This window comes from Podarcis tiliguerta (assembly GCF_965153285.1).
Source record: "Podarcis tiliguerta genome assembly, chromosome: 8".
Lineage (NCBI taxonomy): Eukaryota > Metazoa > Chordata > Lepidosauria > Squamata > Lacertidae > Podarcis > Podarcis tiliguerta.
The window spans coordinates 14,131,234-14,156,481 of record NC_139541.1 but is presented as its reverse complement, the minus strand read 5'-3'; the positions used below and the strand labels follow the sequence as shown (position 1 = coordinate 14,156,481).

The 25,248-nt window shown below is 48.1% G+C and overlaps 1 protein-coding gene across 1 annotated transcript; it reads right to left on the bottom strand.

Annotated features, from left to right (window-relative positions):
- Positions 1-9,131: 9,131 nt before the first annotated feature.
- On the bottom strand, positions 9,132-22,149 carry SRM (spermidine synthase). The gene is made up of 8 exons (XM_083454257.1): positions 21,827-22,149; positions 20,269-20,389; positions 18,884-18,976; positions 15,924-16,077; positions 14,250-14,333; positions 13,218-13,363; positions 11,702-11,824; positions 9,132-9,907 (listed from the first exon to the last, which is right to left on the bottom strand). The coding sequence occupies exons 1-8, from the start codon at positions 22,033-22,035 to the stop codon at positions 9,890-9,892; spliced, it is 948 nt and encodes a 315-aa protein (XP_083310383.1). The 5' UTR covers positions 22,036-22,149; the 3' UTR covers positions 9,132-9,889.
- Between the last annotated feature and the right edge of the window lie 3,099 nt (positions 22,150-25,248).

Here is a 25,248-nt window from a genome sequence, read left to right as displayed (position 1 = left end):
GCAGGGTAATTAGGCAGTCGGGACACGGGTGGCGCTGTGGGTAAAACCTCAGCGCCTAGGACTTGCCGATCGTATGGTCGGCAGTTCGAATCCCCACGGCAGGGTGCACTCCTGTCGTTCGGTCCCAGCGCCTGCCAACCTAGCAGTTCGAAAGCACGTCAAAGTGCAAGTAGATAAATAGGTACCGCTCCGGCGGGAAGGTAAACGGCGTTTCCGTGTGCTGCTCCGGTTCACCAGAAGCAGCTTAGTCATTCTGGCCACATGACCTGGAAGCTGTACGCCAGCTCCCTCGGCCAATAAAGCGGGATGAGCACCACAACCCCAGAGTTGGCCACGACTGGACCTAATGGTCAGGGGTCCCTTTACCTATAGACCAAATAAAGGCAGGGTAATTAGGCAGTTGGGACGCGGGTGGCGCTGTGGGTAAAACCTCAGCGCCTAGGACTTGCCGATCGTATGGTCAGCGGTTCGAATCCCCGTGGCGGGGTGCGCTCCCGTCGTTCGGTCCCACCGCCTGCCAACCTAGCAGTTCGAAAGCACCTCCGGGTGCAAGTAGATAAATAGGGAACGCTTACCAGCGGGAAGGTAAACGGCGTTCCATGTGCTGCGCTGGCTCGCCAGATGCAGCTTGTCATGCTGGCCACGTGACCTGGAAGTGTCTGCGGACAGCGCTGGCTCCCGGCCTCTAGAGTGAGATGAGCACACAACCCTAGAGTTTGGCAAGACTGGCCCGTACGGGCAGGAGTACCTTTACCTTTAATTAGGCAGTCATGATGGGCTGTAAACCTTGTGGTACCCCAGCCGATGGGGAGACAAGGGAGGGAACCTGCACTTCGTGTAATAGGGAATATAAGTTTCTGATTTGTCAATTTTGGGTGTGCCTACTTCGGACACCCGCTCTTCCAATAACGTTTTGTAATCAATAATCTCTTTGCTGCTTCACCAATTTTGTTCAGATTTTATTTCGAGGGTCTCAGATCAGGGCCAGATTTAGGTTTGATGAGGCCCTAAGCTACTGAAGGTAATGGGGCCCTTTATATGTCCAGCTGTCCTTTGTCAACAACAAATTGCCACTGTTTTTGTTGTTGAATATATACTATATGGTAATTTATGGACCTAATAGGTATCTAAAGCCATTTGCACATAACAAAGAGGAGCCTACACAACACAAAACACTGTTGCTGTATGTAGGTTTTATTTTGTTTTTTTATCTTAGATTTTGGAAATGGACATCCAGGGTTTTTTTTCCTTTAAATTTTTTGAAGGCCCCCAAGAGAGTGGGGCCCTAAGCTATAGCTTGTTTAGCTTATATGTAAATCCGGCACTGTCTCAGACCCACTTCAAACTATCAGGAACAAGGCCACAAGCTCTGAGATAAACCTTGATTTTCTATTGAAAAGACAGCCCAGTTTTATCTGCCTACTGCACAGTCCGAAGCATGGCATAGGGGGGTCCTTTTCTCAAACTATTTGTGCCAAGTGATCTTTGGGAGGGGTGTGTGTGACAAGAGGAGGCTTTGCTGAGTATTTCAGGGTTTGTTTTGTTCCCAGCAGGTTATGACTACTGGATGCCTCTAACTTTTCGTGATGGTGCTATTACTTGCCTGTGGCACTTGTACTCAATAATCCATAAATGTAAAAAGGAAAAATGGTTCTAGTCCATTTTTCAGGTTGTGTTCATTGACTTTGCAACAGCACCTCCTCACCACTGATTTAGAAGCCAAGCAAGTGCTTTGGTCATGATGCACGCACATCTGTTAATTTCAATAGGTCTCCTCTGAACAGAAGTAATATTGGATACAACTGAATTTCAATGTATAGCACTAGTCTTTACGGAGCTTGAAGCAATCTCTGTCTGATTAATACATGCACAACTGATACTGGGTTTAATTCTGGATCTGCACAACAGGAAAGTGCAGGAGAATCTTTGAGTTGGTTGGGGGAGTGGGCAACTTCCCTACAAGGAAAGGTTGCAGCTTTTGCCTTGATGCTTCCAATGTTTGTCCTCTTTGGATGCACATGAATTGTAGTGAAACGAGAGGGGGAGCTTCTGGGGCACCGCAGCTATGAAATCCAAAAGAAGGCAAGAGGCAGGGGCGCCAGATTTTGGTATGGCACAGGGCACCACTGAAATTTCAAGTACAGTGGTGCCCCGCAAGACGAATGCCTCGCAAGACGGAAAACCCGCTAGACGAAAGGGTTTTCCGTTTTGGAGGTGCTTCGCAAAACGAATTTGCTATGGGCTTGCTTCGCAAGACGAAAATGTCTTGCGAGTTCCTGAGGGGTTTTCCCCCTCCCCCCCCTTTTTCCCAAGCCGCTAAGCCGCTTAACAGCTGATCGCTAAGCCGCTTAACAGCTGATCACTAAGCCGCTTAACAGCTGATCGCTAAGCCGCTTAACAGCTGATCGCTAAGCCGCTTGACAGCTGATCCACTAAGCCCGCTAAGCCGCTAATAGCCTTTTAGCAGCTAATCCGCTAATCCCTTAAGCCTTTAATAGCCGCTAATAGCCGCTAAACCGCTAATAGCGCTAATCTGCTAATCCGCTAATGGGCTTGCTTCGCAAGACGAAAAAAACCGCAAGACGAAGAGACTCGCGGAACGGATTCTTTTCGTCTTGCGAGGCACCACTGTACCAAGGTCTGTCACTGTGTGCAGTTGCATGCATGCCTCTCTCTGTGTGGGTCCACAGTCCACATGCATGACTTGAGCAGTCCCTCCAGTTTGCAAAGGTGCTTACAGGCTTCACACTATGATTGTGAAACATGGACCACCTATAAACGCCATCTCCAACTCCTCGAAAGATTCCATCAACAGTGTCTCCAAAAAAGTTTACACATCACTTGGGAAGACCGGTGAACTAATGCCAGCGTACTGGAAAGAAGCAAAGATCACCAGTGTCGAAGCGATGATTCTTCAACATCCACTTTGTTGGACTGGTCATGTTGTGCGCATGCCTGGTTATCGTCTTCCAAAGCAACTGCTCTATTCCATACTTAAAAATGGAAAGTGTAACGCTGGTGGACAACAAAAGAGGTTCAAAGACTCTCTCAATCTAAAAAAATGTAGTATAAACACAGACAATTGGGAAACACTGGCCTGCGAGAGCTCCAATTGGAGAACAGCTTTTACGAAAGGCGTCATGGACTTTGAAGACGTTTGAACTCAGGACGAAAGGGAGAAACGTGCTAGGAGGAAGGCACGCTTGGCAAACCCTCACCATGATCAACTTCCACCCAGAAGCCTATGTCCCCACTGTGGAAGGACGTGTGGATCCAGAATTGGCCTCCACAGTAATTTATGGGCTCACTGTTAAGACCGTGTTTATGGTAAGGTTACCAGATTGTTTTTAAATGAATCCGGGGACACTTTTCAACTTCCTACTAAATAGATGGATTTTGTCAGGGGACTGATTTGTAAATCCGGGGACTGTCCCGGGACAGGGAGACATCTGGTAACCTTTGTTTATGGCAGACAATCTTACTCGTCTATGAGTGGTCACCAAAGAAGTAGTTGTTGCATGGGTCCCAGGGCCCTCAAGAGACCAGGATTACCTGCTCTGCATAACCTTGGAGAATCGCTGCCAGTCATGTGTTAATAGTACAGAGCTAGATGGGCCCAACATTCAATGCTCTGACTCACGGCAAGGCAGCTTCCTAGACTCCTTTTTGCAAATATGATTATTGGCAGCCTCCATCTTTTTAATAGCCTCTTTTTACATTTCCTCCTCTTAATAGGGACAGGAGAGCAGTGGTTCTGTGCTAAGCCTAACTTTATGGGTCGTAATGTCCTTTTTCTAATTAGAAAAGCAGCACAAATGCAAAACAATTCTGCCATCAGCCAGCGGAGAGGGATTTGGAGCCTGTTGTGTTGCATCCATTAGCTTTTCCCCACGCAATTCGAGCCACACACCTCCTCACTTGCAAAGCCTCCTTGGACCATGGCATGACTTGTTCCTTGATGCACTTTTGCAAGGCCTTCGTCAGTACAGTGGTGCCCCGCAAGACGAATGCCTCGCAAGACGGAAAATCTGCTAGACGAAAGGGTTTTCCGTTTTGGAGGTGCTTCGCAGGACGAATTTGCTATGGGCTTGCTTCGCAAGACGAAAATGCCTTGCGATTCCTGGGGGTTTTTTTCCCTCCCCCCCTTTTCCCCAAGCCCCTAAACCGCTTAACAGTTGTTCACTAAGCCGCTTAACAGCTGATCTAAGCCGCTTATCAACTGATCTAAGCCGCTAATAGCCTTTTAGCAGCTAATCCGCTAATCCCTTAAGCCTTTAATAGCCGCTAATAGCCTTTTAGCAGCTAATCCGCTAATCCCTTAAGCCTTTAATAGCCGCTAATAGCCGCTAAACCGCTAATAGCTCTAATAGCACTAATCCGCTAATGGGCTTGCTTCGCAAGACGAAGAGACTCGCGGAACGGATTCTTTTCGTCTTGCGAGGCACCACTGTAACTCGGGCCTGGAGCATGTCATACGTGGTCACTTTTTCAGGAACAGAAACCCTAAACGATTGGGAGAAAGTACATTATGTGGAGCTTCCCTTGCACTTCATCCCAAACCTGCTGCTTGTGTTCAGAATGCACAATTGCTGGTAGGAGTGAGATTCTGTTGGCACCTCTGCTCAGAAGCTCTGCAGTGTCTGCCGATTTGCTACCAAACCAACACGTTACTATAAAGCCCTAAACTGCTTGGGACTTGTGGGATTGCCTTCCCCCATAAGCACCCACTTTGACTGCTTCAATTATCAGAGCCGGCACTCTTATAGGCGCCACATCTTCTTTATTCCACACTTGCAAGATACCGTTTTACAAAGCGTGGCAGCACCTACACTTCAGAACTCCCTGCCTGTTGATAGCAGGGAGGTACCTTTGCTGTGTTTTTTTCAGCACCTGCTTAAAACACCTCTATACCTGTAGCTCAGTGGCCAAGCAATTGCTTTGCATGTAGAAGGTCCCACGTTCGATTTCTGGCATCTCCGGGTAGGGGCTGGCGATGTCTCCTGTCTGAAACCATGCAGAATCACGGCCCATCTGTGCAGACAATATTGAACCTGGTGGGGCAATGGTTTGGCACAGAAGACTGCAGCTTCGTACAGCCCTGAGAACAGCTTCTGCAGCTTCTGTTCCAGAGGCTCACAGCATGTACAGATTAAAAGGTAAAGGTAAAAGGCCCCTGGACAGTTGTCCAGTCAAAGGCGACCATGGAGTTGCAGCTTTCAGGCCGAGGGAGTTGCGGCGTTAGCTTTCTGGGTCATGTGGCCAGCATGATTAAACTGCTTCTGGCACAACAGGACACCGTGACAGAAGCCAGAGCGCATGGAAACACCGTTTACCTTCCCGCCACAGCAGTACCTATTTATCTACTTGCACTGGTATGCTTTCAAACTGCAAGGTTGGCAGGAGCTGGGACAGAGCAACAGGAGCTCACCCCGTCACGGGGATTCGAACCGCCAACCTTCTGATCGGCAAACCCAAGAGGCTCAGTGGTTTAGATCACAGCACCACCTGTGTCCCTAAAATAGATTAGTACCCACCAGTGTTGAGGGGGCAATCTAGGGTTGCAGGGGGCCAAAGACCCATTTTTAATTTTGTAGCAGGATCCCTGTTTCTAGGGTCTTAGGGCTGCCCAGTCAGCACAAAATGGGAACTACCGTATTTAGCAGCTGATAAGTCCTCTCGCCCCTTGTGCTGATTGGAGCCAATCTGAGAGAAAGGAGGCGAGTCGGTCACTGGTGATCCTAGGGTCACTTTGGAGGTGGTGTGTGGGAAGAACATGGAGCTGTTTGTGTACTGCTCTAAAGCAATTGTTTCCCAAACTTGAGTCTCCAGCTGCTTTTGGACTACAACTCCCATCATCCCTAGCTAGCAGCTGGAGACCTACGTTTGGGGAACACTGCTCTAAAGCTAAGCCTTTGGTAACCTTGAAAACTCAAGGTGCTTCAGTAGTACGTTCTGCCGCAGTCGGAAAAACAGCTTAAGCCGCTCCGAAAGCAGATATTGGAGCCCTCCAAATCACTTGCCCAGCTACGTTTCCAGAAAACGGCAGATCTAGCTGAAAGGCAACACATGGGAGATCTGCATTGATAGTTGCAATGCATCCCAAATTCTTCTTATTGCATAAAATGGTTGTATAATCTTAGTTGTATAATCTTAGAAGTGGGTGTGGCTGTGTCATAAAGGAAGCCTGCCCCTCTGAATTTGCTATTGCCCTACTGGTGCCCATGTACCCAAGCTCTCCCACGCCACCGGAATCATGCTGAGCTGAGATTTCATGGCATATCATCCCACCTGCCCCCCCTCTCTCCTGGCAAGAATTGCCAGGCAGAAACTAGAAAAGGGCTGTGGCTCAGTAACAGAGCACCCGCCTTGCAAGCAGAAGGTCCCAGGTTCAAGTCCAGGAAGGGCTGGGAGAGAGAATCCCTGCTTGGACTGCTGCCAGCCAGTGGAAGCAGGTTAGAGCTCTCTAACCAGTGAACGTAATAAAACTGAAGATGCAGCCAAAACATTAGGAGAAGCATCTCTTATGGCTCCAAGGGGGAAGTAGCTTAGTGGAAAAGCACCAGTTTTGCATGCAGAAGGTCCCAGGTTCAATCACCAGGTAGGTTTGGAAAACTTCTCTCTCTCTCTCTTTCTCTGAACCCTTGGAGAGCCACTGCCAGTCAGTGTGGACAATACTGGCTTAGGTGGTCCATTAGTTTGACTGGATTATTTAGAGGCTGCCTAAATTCCTAGATTTAAAAACAAAACAAAACAAGAGCCATGCAAGTAATGAGATTCTTATTAAGGTAGCTCTACGTGTACTACCAAGTTCTCGTGTAAACAGAATAGAAAAAAGGCTGGGTTTTTGGGGAAGAGGGGAAGCTTCTCCTGCTTCTGGCCCTGTGAGCCTCTCAGATGTTGCTGGACTACAACTCCCATCTTCCATGACCACTGGGCCCAGGTTGCTGGGAATGATGGGAGCCAGAGTCCAGCAATAACAGGAAGTCCACAAGTCCTCCATTCAAGGCACCTTGCAATAATAATAAAAATTTATTATCTATACCCCGCCCATCTGGCTGGGTTTCCCCAGCGACTCTGGGTGGCTCCCAACAGAATATGAAAACACAATACAGCATTAAACATTTAAAACTTCCCTAAAGAGGGCTGCCTTCAGATGTCTTTTAAAAGTGAGATAGTTGCTTACTGCCTTGACATCTGATGGGAGGGTGCTTCACAGGGCAGGCGCCACCACCGAGAAGGCCCTTTGCCTGGTTCCCTGTAACCTCACTTCTCGCAGGGAGGGAACCGCCAGAAGGCCCTCGGCGTTGGACCTCAGTGTCCGGGCTGAACGATGGTGGTAGAGATGCTCCTTCAGGTATACAAGGCAGGGAGGAGGAACCTGCAGCCCTCGAGATATTGCTGGACTACAAATGCCATCACCCAACTGATTGTTGGCCCACGCTGGCTGCGAATGACAAGGATGGGAGTTCAACAGCATGTGGAAACCCATAGCCTCCCTCTCCTCTGCTTTAGACAGAGCAAATGCCCTAAAGGGGAAATAAATGTCTCTCTCTGCCCCGTTCTATACATGCACTGTTCCACCTTCATGCACTGTTCCACCTTTTTTTAAAAGGGGAGAACAAAGCCAACTCAACACTTTGGGCAAATCTTTCTTGTATCACAGGGCAGAGTTCAGGTGATTTTCAAGCACAGGCTGATATTAACGGATAGATCACCTTTGAAAATAGACATTTTGCAAGCACATATAAATGGTCCAAGATGGGCAACTGGTCTAGAGTTCCTGGAGAGGTGACAGTCATGCTGGCTGTTGAGTGCCCCACAACAGCTGGAAGGCAACAGATACCTGACAATAATACATATTGCTAAGAGGGAGGGAACCAGATGCATGAGCAGAGCTCTAAAACAGGGTTACCCAAACTTGCTCCAGCTGTTTTGGGACTGCAACTCCCACCATCCCTACCTAGCAGGACCAGTGGTGAGGGATGATGGGAACTGAGTTCCCCAAACAGCTGGAGACCCATGTTTGGGAAAACCTGCTCTAAAACAAGATAAAAAGATCCTCGGACCCCAACCCAGCAGTTCTTAAGACACGTGTGGGTAAGCTGCACGCCCCCCAACCCAGCTGCAGCTGAACTCCCATCAGCCTCAGCAGGCACTGCCAGCGATGATGGAAGTTGTCGTACCGAAAGATCTCAAGGACCAACAATTCTGTGACTCTTAAGAAATCCCATTAACTCTTCCCACAAAGGCAGGTGCTACTGCTGAGGCCTTGAATGCTGATGGGACTAGGTCTTTTAGTAACTGGGGAGAGGGGAAGAGGCCCACTTAATTTCTAGGTCCACCCCCAAAGAAGAACATGATTTAGAGCCGCAATTTGGGTGCCGAGGTGATGATGAGCCGTTGGAAATGTTTCGCTCGAGACGCCAGCTGATGTTAGTGAGGAGATTTCACCCCTCCCATACCCAAGAATCTCCTGAGCAGTCTGCTGATTCTGCAGAAAGGAGGAGGCGTGTTCTTATATCTACTTATAAGATATAGAAGTATAAGATATATAAGTATATAAGCACCACATCAGAGAGAGAGAGAGAGAGTCGGTCAGTGAGTGAGTCGGTCAGTGAGAGAGTCAGTGAGTGAGTCAGTCAGGGAGAGAAAAAGACTGAGTGTTATCTCTGTGTAGATAAGGTCGCTGCAGAAAGCAGCTGTAAGACTCAGTGCAGTCCAGCATCTCCATTTGTATATAGTTTGTATAGTACAGTAGCTGTTAGTGAATAAAAGAAGATATTCTTCAGCGCTGTCGTCCGAGTGATTTATGCTCTCCTGTACTCTGCTGTACAACGACTGTCTTCTTGTTGGAGTGATTTGCGGTGCTCACAGCTCTGAGTTGTGAGTCCACAGCACTTGGACCTGTTCCTGTGAGGAAGGTGGTCTCTGGAAGTGCTATCCAGCTCGCCTAGCCCAGTCGGGGCTGAGGTGGATGAGTCCAGTTGGTGACACTGGCTCAAGGGCGAGGCTGACAGTTAGGGCCCAGAAAGATCATAATAAGCAAGGCACCCTGATCATATGGAAAAGAGAAGGGGGCTTATCTCAAAAGCTCACCCACCCACCCACCCCTTAAGAAAACGATACTTAAATTTTATTTGAGTCTGTTTACTATACAAAGAGGTTAACGGTTCTCTACAGACAACTTTGGTCTTTTTGCGCTCAGCCAATTAAAACGCCGCGAAGAGACCCCATTGATGGGCTCAGGAGTCGGGGCAGGTGACCACCTGACCAGGCAATCACCTGACCAGGCAAGGAGGAAAGAGGTGGGGGCATTCCATGGAGGTGGGGGGCAAGGGGGAGCGAGGCAAGGAAAAAGGGGAGGGGGAGCAGAGAAAACATATCCAACTATGCCAGCTCCCACCCCACCCAATGCCAATCCCCATGCCCCCTTGAAAGGCAGAGCGTCAAACCATTGTGCCTGGTCCTTCCAAACTAGATGGCAACCACTTTAAAGGGAGATACATTGTCAGTTATAAATACAGCATTTTCAGGGTGGGGGTGTTAAAAAGGAAGCAGGCGGGCGCCTGAAGGCTCTACATTAATGCTCCACATGTTGGAGAGATGAGTTCAAGCAATAGGCCAACAGCTTAGCCTGAACTAGGTGGATGGGGGCAGGGGTTGTTTGGAAGTGGGGTCCTGCGGTTGGGTGCAAACCCAGAGTCCATTCATTTTTTTAAATACATAATTGGAAGGAATGTTTAGCTGGCAGGCTGGAGGCCGCAAGGCAAGCGAGGACCACGTCAGGCTGCCCGGTCGTCAGGGACGATCCGCTAGGTGGATGAGGCTTCCGGGGGTTTTCCGTCCCGCCGGGGTATCCGAGGCCAGAGGTGGATCTGAATCGGGGTTCTCACACGGCACTCAGAGCCTGGTGGGGAGGAAAAGGAAAATGAGGATAATCAACAATGCAATTCTGGGCTGCATCAATAGGAGTATAGCATCTAGATCAAGGGAAGTAAAAGTGCCACTGTATTCTGCTCTGGTCAGACCTCACCTGGAGTACTGTGTCCAGTTCTGGGCAGCACAGTTCAAGAAGGACACTGACAAACTGGAACGTGTCCAGAGGAGGGCAACCAAAATGGTCAAAGGCCTGGAAACGATGCCTTATGAGGAACGGCTAAGGGAGCTGGGCATGTTTAGCCTGGAGAAGAGGAGGTTAAGGGGTGATATGATAGCCATGTTCAAATATATAAAAGGATGTCACATAGAGGAGGGAGAAAGGTTGTTTTCTGCTGCTCCAGAGAAGTGGACACGGAGCAATGGATCCAAACTACAAGAAAGAAGATTCCACCTAAACATTAGGAAGAACTTCCTGACAGTAAGAGCTGTTCGACAGTGGAATTTGCTGCCAAGGAGTGTGGTGGAGTCTCCTTCTTTGGAGGTCTTTAAGCAGAGGCTTGACAACCATATGTCAGGAGTGCTCTGATGGTGTTTCCTGCTTGGCAGGGGGTTGGACTCGATGGCCCTTGTGGTCTCTTCCAACTCTATGATTCTATGATTCTATGAACAGGATGGGGCGACCCTCATTCGGGGCTTTCCATGGCCACATCCACAACACTGTGATGCCACTTTCAGCAGCCATGGCTCCCCCCAAATAATTCCTGGAACTGTAGTTTGTTAAGGGCCCTGGGAGTTGTTAGGAGACCCCCTGTTCCCCTCCAGGAATTACGGTTCCCAGAGTTTCACAACCAATCCTTCTTCAAAGGAAACTTTGGGAATTGTAGCTCTGAGAGGGGAATAAAGGTAAAGGTAAAGGGACCCCTGACCATTAGGTCCAGTTGTGGCCGACTCTGGGGTCGCGGCGCTCATCTCGCTTTATTGGCCGAGGGAGCTGGCATACAGCTTCCAGGTCATGTGGCCAGCATGACTAAGCCACTTCTGGAGAACCAGAGCAGCACTCAGAAACGCCGCTTACCTTCCCACCGGAGTGGTACCTATTTATCTACTTGCACTTTTGTGCTTTCAAACTACTAGATTGGCAGGAGCAGGGACCGAGCAACGGGAGCTCACCCTGTCGCGGGGATTCGAACCGCCGACCTTCTGATCGGCAAGTCCTAGGCTCTGTGGTTTAACCCACAGCGCCACCTGTGTTCCTGGGAGGGGAATAGCGGTCTCCTAACAACTCTCAGCATCCTTAACAAACTACAGATCCCAGAATGCTTTGGGGTGGGGGGTGGCAAAATGTGACTACTTAAAAGTGGTATCACAGTGCAGTAATTTTTAGGTCTTGCCTTCTTTCTGTGATGGTAAGAAGTCTTAAAACTGTTCCTAATATTGTGTTTTAATGTTGGAATCCGCCCTGAGACCTTGGGTGAATGACAATTAGTATCATTATTAACTGTAATAATTTAAATGTCAGAAGGAGAAGGGGACGACAGAAGACGAGGTGGTTGGACACTGTTCTCGAAGCTACGAACATGAGTTTGACCAAACTGCGGGAGGCAGTGGAAGACAGAAGTGCCTGGTGTGCTCTGGTCCATGGGGTCACGAAGAGTCGGACACGACTAAACAACAACATATATAAATGTATGGCGTGATTGTGGCTTTTCTTGAAGAAATGGAGACAGCAATCCTTCTGAATACCTGTTGCTCCCCCCCCATCCCAGCTTAGGAAAAGAAAGCTTCACTCTGCAAGGACAGCATCTCAGCCCCGGTGGTTTACCTTTCGTGCAAATTCCGGCAGAACAAAGGCTGCCCTGTGGACATCCGAGTTGTAATACTTAAGATTCATTGCTTCCACTTCCTTCTGGGACAACTGTTGGACAGGGTCCCTGAAATTAGTGTTCTGCAGGAAGAATAAAAATTGGATTTATTTGCAGGAACATCCCTGTCTGCGTCCACAAGGGGGCAGTAATGGGGGGGGGGCTTATTGATGAATAAGTATCGTAATCCCCGCATCAATGGCGTGTTGCCTGCATTGCACCCACCCTACTCTTTCTTGCCAAAGGAGCTCAAGGTTCTCCATCTCCCCGTTTTATCCTTATTTATTGCATTTATATAGCCCAAGGAGCTCAAGGCAGCGTACATGCATCTCCTCCGCCCCCTTCACAACCCCCCTGTGAGGTAGGAGTGGCCAAGAGGCAGTGGCACAGGAAAGAGGTGTGGATTGGAAAGAGTCACGAAAGCCTGACAGAAGTCCCTGGGGGGCTGCACGCAACCCAAATTTACAGTGGTACCTTGGTTCTCAAACGCCTTGGTACTCAAACAACTTGGAACCAAAAACTGCAAACCCAGAAGTAAGTGTTCCAGTTTGCGAACATTTTTCAGAAGCCAAACATGTTCCGTTTTGAGTGTTACCCTTCCAATTTAAGTGCCACACTTCCGTTTTGAGTGTTACGTTGTGGTCTGCCTGTTTTTGCTATTCATTTTGTGTTTTTGTTTTTGCGGCTCTTTTTGTTTCGTTTTTGTGACTGTGTGGAACCCAGTTCAGCTATTAATTGATTGTGTCTGCAGTACATTGTTTATTGCTTTCATTTTATGGATCGATGGTCTCGTCAGATAGTAAAAGTCATGTTAAATTGCTGTTTTAGGGGTTGCTTTTAAAAGTCTGGAACGGATTACCGTATTTTTCGCCCTATAGGGTGCACAGGCCCATAGGGCGCACCTAGTTTTTTTTTGGGGGGGGGAAATAAAGAAAAAAAAAATTTTCCCCCTAGGCGTGAGGCTGGGGAAGCCCGAGCTTCCCCCGACCCCAGCCCCCAGAACAGGCTGCTATCCGCAAGCCTGGGGGGAACTCCCGCCGGGCTCTCCAGGCTTGTGGATATCTTCACGAAGACTGGAGAGCGAGAGGGGTTGGTGCGCACCGACCCCTCTCGCTCTCCGAGCTTCAGCGAAAGCCTGCATTCACCCCATAGGACGCACACACATTTCCCCTTCATTTTTGGAGGGGAAAAAGTGCGTCCTATAGGGCGAAAAATACGGTAATCTGTTTTGCATTACTTTCTATGGGAAAGCACACCTTGGTTTTGGAATGCTTTGGTTTTGGAACGGACTTCCGGAACGGATTAAATTTGAGAACCAAGGTACCACTGTACTTAGAGCGGGCCCAGTGATGTTAATGGACCGGCCTGATTCACGCCCTTAAGTTTCAATGCTCTGCATAGGGCTTGCTTCGGCATGCAAGCCTCTGCTCCCCAAGCCCCGATCGACGGAAAGAGGCGGCAGACAATATCCCTTACTGAATTCTTGCTGCAGAGCATGAAGCCGATCTGTCCGCTGGGGTAGGTCGGGATGGTGCAGTAGGCGTACTCGACCACGGGGAACAGCGACTTGCAGAACTGGCGCATCTCCTTAATGAGGTCCAGGTGCAGCCACTGGCATTCGCCTGGCAGAGAGACAAATGTGGAGAGGGGCGTTATCAAAGCCTTCCTGGGTAGCTGGGGGAAAGAAGAGCTGGTATTTGGTTAGCCAAGAATCTGCGGCCCTTCCACCTCCCAGGCACTAGGGGGCAGGCTTCCAAAGAACTAGATCTGAGCTGGACCACCCAGAAACCTGAAAGGGCGTTCCACTGCATGTGGGCCACCACTGAGAAGGCCCTACATTATTTTTGGGGCTGTTGCAGCAACCCTGATACGCTGTGTTAAATGCAGCAAGGTATTTCAATTTGTACTTTTATACCTTGCTTCATTTCTTACATATTGCATTTTTGTTCCGTATGTATGTATGTATTTGGTTGGTTTTCAGATTTACAGTCGCATATCCAACATACAACATAGAAACAAGATTCCAAAGAATCTCCCCTTTGTGGGTCCTGTTGTTAATCATTTCCTCCTGCATCTTTTACGGCAATCCAATTCTTTTACCTCTCTGTTGTGTCCAAAATTCACCATTAAACTACAAATGTTATTCCAACCCTACGAATGATTTTAACTGTATACAATGGTTTTTAAGATAAATTATAAATTTCCCCCATTACTTATTAAAATGGCTGCGTTAGTTTGAACTGCAATAGAATGAAAAATAATACAGGAAGAAATACAAACACAATTAAAACCCAATATGAGTATTTACTGTGGGTGTGCTGCAGAGCACCTGAATGAAGCTCATGGACCTGAGTAGGGGGACCCCTGATCTAGGGGGCACCAGGCTTTCCATCCCTGCTTTTTTTTTAAAGAAAAAAAGGAGGGGTGGGGGGAAACCCAACACTTCAGAAACGTGCTCAGTGCCTCCAACTGGTCATTAGCACACAGGCTATTTCGGCTGTCCCTCACCTTGGCAGCAGAGAATGCCATCTTCCCGCAGAGCTGTCTTCATCAGCTGGTAGTAGGATTCTTTGAAGAGGCTTTCAGCAGGACCTGGAGGGGGAGGAACAGCACCAGGGAAGGTTAAGTATGAAAATACCTGGGAGGTATTTCTGGAATTGCCTGGAGCACACCCTGCAAAACTGCATTCATCCATTTATGCACCCAATCTGCAAGCCACACCTTTGAGGGCAAACCTCCCACCTAACAAAGAAAAAGAGCATTTATCCGACACTAATCCCACCTAGCAGTTCGAAAGCACGTCAATGTGCAGGTAGATCAATAGGTACCACTCCAGCGGGAATGTAAACGGCATTTCCGTGCGCTGCTCTGGTTCACCAGAAGTGGCTTAGTCATGCTGGCCACATGACCGGGAAAAACTGTCTGCAGACAAACGTCGGCTCCCTCGGCCAGTAAAGCGAGATGAGTGCCCCAGAGTCATCTGCGACTGGACCTAACGGTCAGGGGTCCCTTTGCCTTTACCTTTAATCAGAGTGTCTGAACTTGCTTCTCCTCTTCTTTTGAGCCAAAAGCATTTACATACAGTGGTACCTCTGGTTGCGTACTTAATTCGTTCTGGAGGTCCGTTCTTAACCTGAAACTGTTCTTAACCTGAAGCAGCACTTTAACTAATGGGGCCTCCTGCTGCTGCCACGCCGCCGGAGCACAATTTCTGTTCTCATCCTGAAGCAAAGTTCTTAACCCGAGGTATTATTTCTGGGTTAGCGGAGTCTGTAACCTGAAGCGTATGTAACCTGAAGTGTATGTAACCTGAGGTACCACTGTACTGCTTAATATTGCCAAAAAAACAAAAACCACCTGAAAGATAACAGGGGCAGCGACAGGGGCAGTTCCCACAAGTATCCAAACAAACCCGTGTTGCAAAGAGAACGTCAACAATGTCTAGGCAACACAATGACCATATATACATACAGTGGTACCTCGCAAGACGAATGCCTCAGAAGACGAAAAATTCGCAAGACGAAAGAGTTTTTTGTTTTCTGAGCTGCTTCGCAAGACGGATTTCCCTATGGGCTTGCTTCGCAAGATGAAACGTCTTGCGCCTTTTTTTTTAAAACCGCCAATGCATTCCTATGGGAAACCGTCAATACACAGTGGTGCTTCGCAAGACGAAAAAACTCGTAGAACGAAAAAACTCGCAGAACGAATTAATTTCGTCTTGCGAGGCACCACTGTACGTAATAGACAATCTTTCAGAGACTTTGAAACTAAATATTTCATTTTGAACTTGTTATGGTTTGTAGAAATTCTATAAAGATTGTCTATTACGTATGTATATGGTCATCGTGTTGACTAGGAGTTCCCACGAAGGATTCAGGGATTTTTGGAACTGGCAGAGAAAGCTTTCCCGCAGACTGCAGTGATTTGCTGGGTGCATAAGGTGGTCTCTCATGTCACCTGCTCCTGAGCTGTATAAGGACTTCCAACACCTTGAAACTGACCTGGAAGTGGACTGGCTGATGGTGCTAATCCCAGAAGTTGTTTGCCCCCACAAGCCACCTAGGTGTGTGATCTGTACAAGCTGCAGCCTCCAGGTCAACCCCAAGAGCCCCAGCTGTTACACAAGATTCACGATCCAATCACAGTCGCTGGTCAAGATCCCCTCCGCCAATCTGCACTCACCCATGGGGTCGGAAGAGTCTGTGATTATCACATCAAAAGCCTCCTGGTTCTGCTTCATGAATTCAAAGCCGTCCCCAACATGCAAGGTGAGTTTCGGGCTGGAATATCCCACAGCCATCCCTGGGAGGTACTTCTTAGATGCTTGGATCACATCCTGCCCCCCCCAAAAAAAAGAAAAAGAGAAAGAAAAAGTTTTTTCTATTTACTCGCCCAATTGATAAACCATACATTTACCCTATTTTTTTATCTGTAAGACCCACCCGACCATAAGACGCACTTAGTTTTAAAGGAGAACAAGACAAAAAATGTTCTCTCCCTCTCTGCTCAGCGCCTCTCCACAGCAAAGTTTTTCCTCCCGCTTCGCTGAAGGGGCGCTGCGCAGCTTTCCCTCTCTGCACTGTGCCTCCTCAGCGGGAGGAGCACTCTGCTGTGCTCAGGAAGCTTCGGACAGCTATCCCTGTAGCCAGGGGAGCAAGAGGGATCGATCCCTCTTGCTCTCCTGGCTTCAGCGAAAGCTGCGCAGCCTGCATTCGCTCCATAAGACGCACACACATTTCCCCTTACTTTTTAGGAGGGGCAAAGTGCGTCTTATAGAGCGAAAAATACGGTAGATGGCAAACCTCCCATCAAGTCATAGGTGTACAGTAAGAAAAATGAACAAAAGCAAGTATCATAAATTAATAAACGTGCCTGAGTTTTGCTTTCTTCCTCCCCCTTCCCTATACCCTTTTCCTTTTGTGCTAAGACTCCAAGCTGAGAGAGCTTGGGTTGGATGAAGAACAGGATTTTAGGCAGGGAAATTGCTTTAAATAAATAACAGTAATAAATCACTAAAACCACTGGAATAAATCAATCACTGGAAACCACACTTGGGTCCTGTCCACACGATACATTCTAGGCCGCATCATACCACTTTAAATAGTCATGGCTTCTCCCAAAGCATCCTGGGAACTGTAGTTTGTGAAAGGTGCAGAGAGTTGTTAGGAGACCCCTATTCGGATCGGAGAGCCAAATCAGGACCATGGGGAACAGAGAGGAAGGTTTCGGGGCTGCTGGGGAGAATTCAGAAGCACGTAGAGAAGTTTGGGGATTTAAAGAAATCCCAAATGAAAGTGGTTCAGCTTATCTCCTCCCATTGAGGCAAGGTGCCTTGCATCTCCAAGGAACGTCGGCTGTAGAAGTAACCAGACCTGGGATGGGGAGGAAAGGCTCAGCTGGCCTGCTTTGCATTTTTGGAGGAACTCTGAACACAAACGCTCCTGTTAGGGACTGAAAGGCAGTACTGCAGCATTTTTATTATTATTTTTATTATTATTATTTAGACATACATACAGTGGTACCTCGGGTTAAGAACTTAATTCGTTGTGGAGGTCTGTTCTTAACCTGAAACTGTTCTTAACCTGAGGTACCACTTTAGCTAATGGGGCCCCCCGCTGCCACCGCACGATTTCTGTTCGCATCCTGAAGCAAAGTTCTTAACCCGAGGTACTATTTCTGGGTTATCAGAGTCTGTAACCTGAAGTGTCTGTAACCCGAGGTACCACTGTACATACATACATACATACATACATAACAATAATGTACATACACTTACAGACAAAAAAAGAAAAGGTAAAGGAAAAAGAAAAATACATAAAATAGGTAAACACCCATGTGACTTCCCTCCGTCTGTGCTTGTCACCTTTATTACTTTAAAGTTCTTATTTGCATTGCAATTCATGTATCTCTACCTTACTTCTCTTATTAAACTGTTATTTTTTTCTAGGTCAACTTTACAACTTAGTCTAAACATATCAGCATGCTATCTTCAGAGAAGTGTTTACTCATATATTCTTCAAACCATATCCATTGCGACCTTAATTTCTGATTTGTACTGCAGCATTTTGTTGCAGCTGCTACCTGTGCAAACCTGCCACCCCCACCCCCACTTTGGATTCCTGCCGACTTTGCCCTGGCAAGATTTCATTAGCATGATGCAAAATGCATTTTTCTCTCTCTGCCTCATCTTGCAAAAAAACCCAAAAAACCTTCCAAGGTTGGGTGGAGGAGAAGGTGGTACCCGCCCCCCTTGAATTCAGTTGGTAGAGCATGAATGAGACTCTTAAATCTCAGGGTTGAGGGCTTGAGCCCCACGCTGGGCAAAAAGATTCCTGCCCTGCAGGTGGTTTGACAAGATAAGCTGCATAGTTTCCTTCAGTCCTACAAGTCTATAATTCTTCACAACTAGAGGACAAGGAAGTAGGTCTTTAATAAGGAAGGCGGTTAAGAAATCATAGCCCCGGGGAAAGGATAGGTTGATAATTGCTTTTATCCTGTCAAAGAGCTCCGAAATGTACCAGGCAACAAGACAGCCAACGCCCTCAGAGCTTGGGCAAGAGGAAAGAAATTAGGCTACTAACACAGAAACTTTGGCTTGCAGCCAGCGAAGCCCTAGGGCCAATTGAAATTTATGAACCAAAGTTAGTCATCTTCATTATTTCAACGGGTCTACTGGCTCCATGGGAAGGTGGTGGACTCTCCCCCTTCCTTGGAGGTTTTTAAGCAGAGGTTGGGTGGCCATCTGTCATGGATGCTCTAGCAGTGATTCCTGCATTGCAGAGGGTTGGACTAGATGACCGTCAGGGTCCCTTCCAATGCTACAATTCTATCAAACCTAACCTTGGCTCTCACCCATTGTGAGCTCTTGAGGTCAAATCCTTCTAAATTTCCTGTTACTGGTTTCCCATCACCTCACCCCACTGCCGGAGGACCGCTTGGAAACTTCCAGGGGTCTTGGCAGACCACTGGCCACCAATTTACTGGTCAACCAAACAGCCCCCCTTGTTGTAGCAATCATAAATGTGTCGTGGGAGATGCCGTGCAATTTTAAATTTCATGTCGTGGACTGCAGGCTGAGGATCACAGTTTGAGGGAATCCCATTTGACAGGCAACGATCCATAAGCAGAACTAACTTTGTTACCTCGTCAATTTCGCACTGTATTACGGACTCCACGGAGGGGTGCTTGACTACTTCCCGCAAGACTCCTCCATCGCCGCCCCCGATGATGAGCACCTGTGTAGTGGAGACGGCACTGTTACTTTGCTCTGAGAACGCCCACCCATTCACACCCCCCCCCCCAGACGAGGGCCGTGTTCACTTTCGGGGGCCACATGCCAGTGGTGGGCGGGGCCAGAAGCAAAAGTGGGTGGAGCAACGAATGCGAATTTTACCTTTGGACAGTGGGCTAGTTTCCCCACTCCACTCACATACCCCTCTCTGCCCTCCATTCAAACAAGCAAGCATAGTCACGGTCCAAGGACATATTCCAGCTAGGCAAAAACATGGAAGGAGGGTGCAAAGCAGAGAGGGGGTGTGGTCAGAGATTCTTTAGTTGAGATTCCTGCATTGCAGGGTGTTGGAGCAGATGATCTTCAGGGTCCCTTCCAACTCTACAATTCTATGAATCTAGGATCCCCCACCCCTGACCAACTGCAACCTTCCCTTCTGTCAAGTTATATGGTCATTAATCTAAGCAATGAAACCTGCCCTCACCTCTTTCTGTACTTTACAATATTCTACTTCTTTACTTCTTAAGTTAAATTACCTACCACCCACTCTCAAAGAATGACCCAAAGCAACTTACAGTTGAACTATGAATATATGTAACCATAGGACACGCGAGGCACTGTGGTCTAAACCACTGAGCCTCTTGGACTTGCCGATCAGGAGGTCGGCAGTTCAAACCCCCGTAATGGGGTGAGCTCCTGTTGCTCTGTCCCAGCTCCTGCCAACCTAGCAGTTCGAAAGCACGCCAGTGCAAGTAGGTAAATAGGTACCAGTCTGGCGGGAAGGTAAATGGCGTTTCTGTGCGCTCTGGTTTCCGTCACGGCGTTCCGTTGCACCAAAAGCGGTTTAGTCCTGCTGGCCACATGACTGGGAAAGCTGTCTGTGGACAAACGCCGGCTCCCTTGGTCTGAAAGCGAGATGAGCACCGCAACCCCATAGTCGCCTTTGACTGGGCTTAACCGCCCAGGGGTCCTTTACCTTTTACATTTACATGTAACCCTAAAAGCTAATGGCCGGCCAACAAAAATTAACAAAAGGTTGGATCCAGTGCTAGCCCTGTACACAGCAGACTCACTGAAGTCAATGGATGTGACTAAATTGGGCCCATTACTTTCAGCAGGTCTGCTCTCCAGTAGGACTTAGTTGGAGACAGCCCAAAGAATCAAATGTGGCAAAATATGCAGGTAACAAAAAAAAAGGGGGGGTGGTGCTGGCCTAGAGGACCTAATCCAGCAAAGTTCTTCATAGGATCATGTCCAGAGATGGATCCCCCAGGAGGACGACAGGACGAGGCTTACCTTTTGTGGCTTTGGGTGACTGCACAAGGGAAGGTTAGCAATCATTTCCTGGTACGAAAACTCATCCCTCTCTGTGCACTGGATAACGCCATCAAGGACCAAGACGTTCCCGTATGTTTTGCTAGAGGAAGAAGAGAGCAGGGGAAATGATGGGTGTGAATAGCAGGGCAAAGGTGTATGGTCTCCAAAATATGCCCCTTTAAGTCCCTGAACACCAACGTTGCAGAGCTCCAGGGACAATACAATTTCTGCATCCCTGAAGTAGGCCATCAGTTGCCTTCACTGTCCCTAAGCTGCCTAAGCCAGTGTGGTGTAGTGGTTAAGAGCAGTAGTCTCGTAATCTGGGGGACCGGGTTCACGTCTCCGCTCCTCCACATGCAGCTGCTGGGTGACCTTGGGCCAGTCACACTTCTTTGAAGTCTCTCAGCCCCACTCACCTCACAGAGTGTTTGTTGTGGGGGAGGAAGGGAAAGGAGATTGTTAGCCGCTTTGAGACTCCTGAAGGGGAGTGAAAGGCGGGATATCAAATCCAAACTCTTCTTCTTCTTCTTGCCATGCTGGCTGAGGCTGATGAGAACTAGGAATCTAACAACCTATAGAGGCGCAAAGGGTCCCTGTTCCTGAACTAGGCCATCACTTGCCTTTCCTGTCCCATGTTACCTCCATCATAAATCTGACCATCACTTGCCTTGACTGCCCCTAAGCTACCTTTAAGGCAAGGACAGGGGCTGCTGTCTGGGGCTTCTGAGAACTTGAACAACGTATAGGGATGCAAAGGGCCCCTGTTCCTGAACCAGATTGCCACTCGCCTTCACTGCCCCTAGCTACCCCCAAAATAACTCTGCCTTTAAAAAAAAAAATCAGAGGCATATGAAGATACAGCCCTCCAGATGTTGAACTACAGATCCCATCATCCCTAACAGCTGGCTAGAGCCCAATAGAACCTGCCTTGCATACAAAGGGCCCAAAGTTCAACCCCCTGCATCTCCAAGTAGGGCTGGGGAAGACTCCTGCCTCTGAATCCCAACAGTGCTGCTGCCAGTCAGTGCAGGTAACGCTGACCTAGATGGACCAGTTGTCAAATTCCAAGGCAGCACCTGCTGCCACCAGCCAGGAAGGAGTCACCTTGAGAGAGAGGCAGCGCTTAGGGCAGCGTTTCTCAAACCTGGGTCTCTATCTACAACTCCCGTCATCCTTACTGTGGCAGGACCAGTGATGAGGGATGATGGCAGTTGCAGTCCAACAACAGCTGCGGACCAGAGTTTGAGAAACACAGGTGGAGGGTGTCCCACTGAGACCCAGGTTCAAATGCCCCACTTGGCCACAAAAGCTCAATGGGGTGAGCTCGTGGGGTTGTTACAGGGAGTCAAACAATGAGATCTTTTTCTGGGGGTGCTTGGATGGGTGGGAAGACTCCTTAGACAAAAAGGTGGGCTGTATGAACGCCACCAAAGGGCAGCCCCGCCCTGTGCTTTTGACAGGATCGGGGCAGCGCACCAGTGCACGCCATCCTCACGTGCTCAATCCCCGCATCCTGGCCTTTCTCCCGCACCCTTACCTCCTGAAGACCAGGATCTCCTGGAAGGGCGACCGCTGGTGATGCAGGACCTCCTGGACTTGCAGAGAGAGGGCCTGTCCGGGCCAGAGGCTGCACGTCTCGCGGAACCAGCCCTCTTGGATGACGGCTGCTGGGGCTGCTGCCTCCTCCTCCCCTCCAGCTACTGCCCTCCTTCCTCCTCCTTCTCTTCCTCCCAGGCCAAGCTCCATGGCCGGCCGAACTGGGCAAGGCGAAGCGGCTGCCCCTCCGCTCCGCCTCGCCTCCGCAAGCGCAGGCCACCTGTGCACGCCTCAGCCGAACCGGCGCAGCGGCGGCTTCAAGGGAGGCGCGCCCGAGCGCGGCGCCGGCCAATGAGGAGCCGCGTCCGCGGGGCCGGCGGAGGCAGCGCCGGCCTCTGGTTGGCTGCGGGCGGAGAGAGTTCGACGGAGAGGCGAGGCGAGCGAGCAGGGTAGGGTGCGCTCGCGGGGCGGGCGGGCCACGTGGGGCGCTGGGCGTTCCTTGCGCGTGAGAGCGAGATAGAGACGTCGCGGAGCAGCTGCGGTAGGGAGGGAGATGCGCGCTCCTGATTGGCTGGAAGGAGGGGACGGCTGAAGCCTCTCTCCACGTGGCTCTTCAGCAAGGGCAAGTGAGGCCACGTTGCATCTTCAATCCAAGTGCACGAGGTGTTTTTTGGTGTGTTTTTTTGCATTGGAGCAAGTCCATTAAACTCGGCGGGGCTTCTTCAAAGGTTCTTTAAGTGCCATGCATAGCCTGATAGTCTCAGTCAAATATAAAAGCTTAAGAGAAAAGCAAGGACAAACCTAGACAGCATCTTAAAAAGCAGAGACATCACCTTGCCATCAAAGGTCCGTATAGTTAAAGCTGTGGTTTTCCCAGTAGTTGATGTATGGAAGTGAGAGCTGGACCATAAAGAAGTCTGAACGCTGAAGAATTGATGCTTTTGAATTATGGTGCTGGAGGAGACTCTTGAGAGTCCCATGGACTGCAAGAAGATCAAACTCTCCATTCTTAAGGAAATCAGCCCTGAGTGCTCACTGGAAGGACAGATTCTGAAGCTGAGGCTCCAAGACTTTGGCCACCTCATGAGAAGACTCCCTGGAAAAGACCCTGATGTTGGGAAAGATGAAGGGCACAAGGAGAAGGGGACGACAGAGGATGAGATGGCTGGACAGCGTTCTCAAAGCTACCAGCATGAGTTTGACCAAACTGCGGGAGGCAGTGGAAGACAGGAGTGCCTGGCGTGCTCTGGTCCATGGGGTCACGAAGAGTCAGACACGACTAAACGACTAAACAACATAAAAGCTTAAAGTTGGGGTTGGAATCTATTTTATTGGCATCTGTCTCAAGAAACAATGGAGTGTGCCTTTCAGGGGTTAAGACAAACCTCTGTGACAGAAAGCACCAAAGTGACTGCTTGTGTGCGAGGGTTGCCAGAAGAGAATAATAACAATAATAATTTATTATTTGTAAGATTGGGTCAACCTCTTAGGGACTCCACTCTGGATTTGTGTAGGGTTTACCTTTTTATAATTTTTATTAACTTTTCTGTTTTACAAGTAATATCTAAAATGTATGATACATTATTGGAGTGGGAGGTCAAAGATGAACAGGTCAAAGAGGTAATGATCAATTGGGCTTTAGATACAGGGGAAACTATCAATGGCATGGGAAGAACTATGGAACAAGAACTGGAAATTTACAGCATGTGAAGCGTTGAGGGGAAATTTAATCGATGGTTTATAGATGGTATTTAACACCTCCCAAAATAGCTAAAATGTATAAAACAAAAACAAATCTGTGTTGGAGGTGCAGTAAAGCAGAGGGGATATTCATACATGTCTGGTGGACCTGTAAAAAAACCAAAAGCTTCTGGGACATAGTGTATGATGAACTTTAAAAAATGTTAAAAGTATAACTTTATGAAAAATACAGAAGATTTCCTATTAGGGATAACAGACACAGGTATAACAAGAGACGATCAGAAAATATTCCTCTATGCCATGGGTGCGGCAAGGACCTTAATTGCCAGAAATTGGAAAAAAGAATTTGTGCTGACAAAAGCAGAATGGCAGGATAATTAAAGTATATCAAATTGGCTAGATTAACAGAGGCAATTGGGGCCTCCCCAGACAAGAATTTCAAAAAGAATGGGGGAAATGTAAAGAATACTTTACAGTGCCCTAAAATACATACCTGGACTTGTTTCGATTAATGTCTACAGGAGACATGGGGGGGGTGTTGGGTTTTTTGTCATAATTTGAAAAATCATAACAACTCATAAAGAAAACAGTTCATAAGAAGTAAACAAGGAGGCCATGTACAGGATAAAGGAAGTCTTTTATTTTGTTTGTTAAATATTTACGTTATGTTTATGCTATGTTGTTTATGTCTAATGGTTTATTTATTTGAGTTGTGGTGGATTTATGTTGTAAACAAAAAAAAATTATAAAAAAATCTGTTTTACAATTTAGAGTATTTAAACTACCTTAAAAAAATCAATTTTCCCTTCTTCTCTTTCCATGGTTCATTTTGCATTATATAAATCCCTGCATATTCTATATAAACCAAACCATTCAGTATTCCATTATTACTTCCATCAAAACTTATTTACACTGTTGAATTTATCTTAATGCTGACCAGGGCCGATAATAGGAAGCAGACAACTCTTCCTGTTACAGCAGCTCCACTGGCTACTAGTCTTGTTTCCAGGCACAATTCAAAATGTAGATTATCACCTATAAAGACCTGTATGGCCTAGGCCTGGGCTATCTGAAAGGCCATATTCTCCCATGCAAACTTGCCCAGATGGGAACAGGGCCTTTTCAGTGACTGCCCCCGGTCTTTGGAACTCCCTCCCTGGAGAAGCCAGACTGACTCCTCCTTTGCTGGCCTTCTTCTGCCCGCAGGTGAAGACTTTTCCTTCCAACAGGCCTTTGGGAACTGACTGTTTCTGAGGAAAGGGCTGGTTCTGTGGCGCTTTTCTTGTTATTGTCTGTGTTTTCAAAGGATCCTTTACATAATTTTAATTCTATTAGTGCTTAATTACATTTTGACAATGGTCTTTTCTGTTTTTTTAGCTAGCTCTGCTTTATCTGTGTAAACTGCCTTGAGTCTGGGCCTGGGGAAAAGGTGAGATAATAATATTATAACAATAATAGGCAATACTGTGCTAGATGGACCAGTGGTCAGCTCAAGTTAAGGCAGCTGAGATCCACACTGGTATCCTGCAGAGCTGCTGCCTGTCAGTGCAGACAGTACTGAGCTAGATGGAACAAGGATCATTTCTCCTTAAGCGGCGGGAAGCGGCTGGATGACGATCAGGTGAGCTGTGAATTCTGGCTCTACCAGACTCAAATGTGCAATATTAAATCGTGAGGATCTTCTATAAAGATGCTTTGAGAGCCTCTTGGGGCTGCATGAAG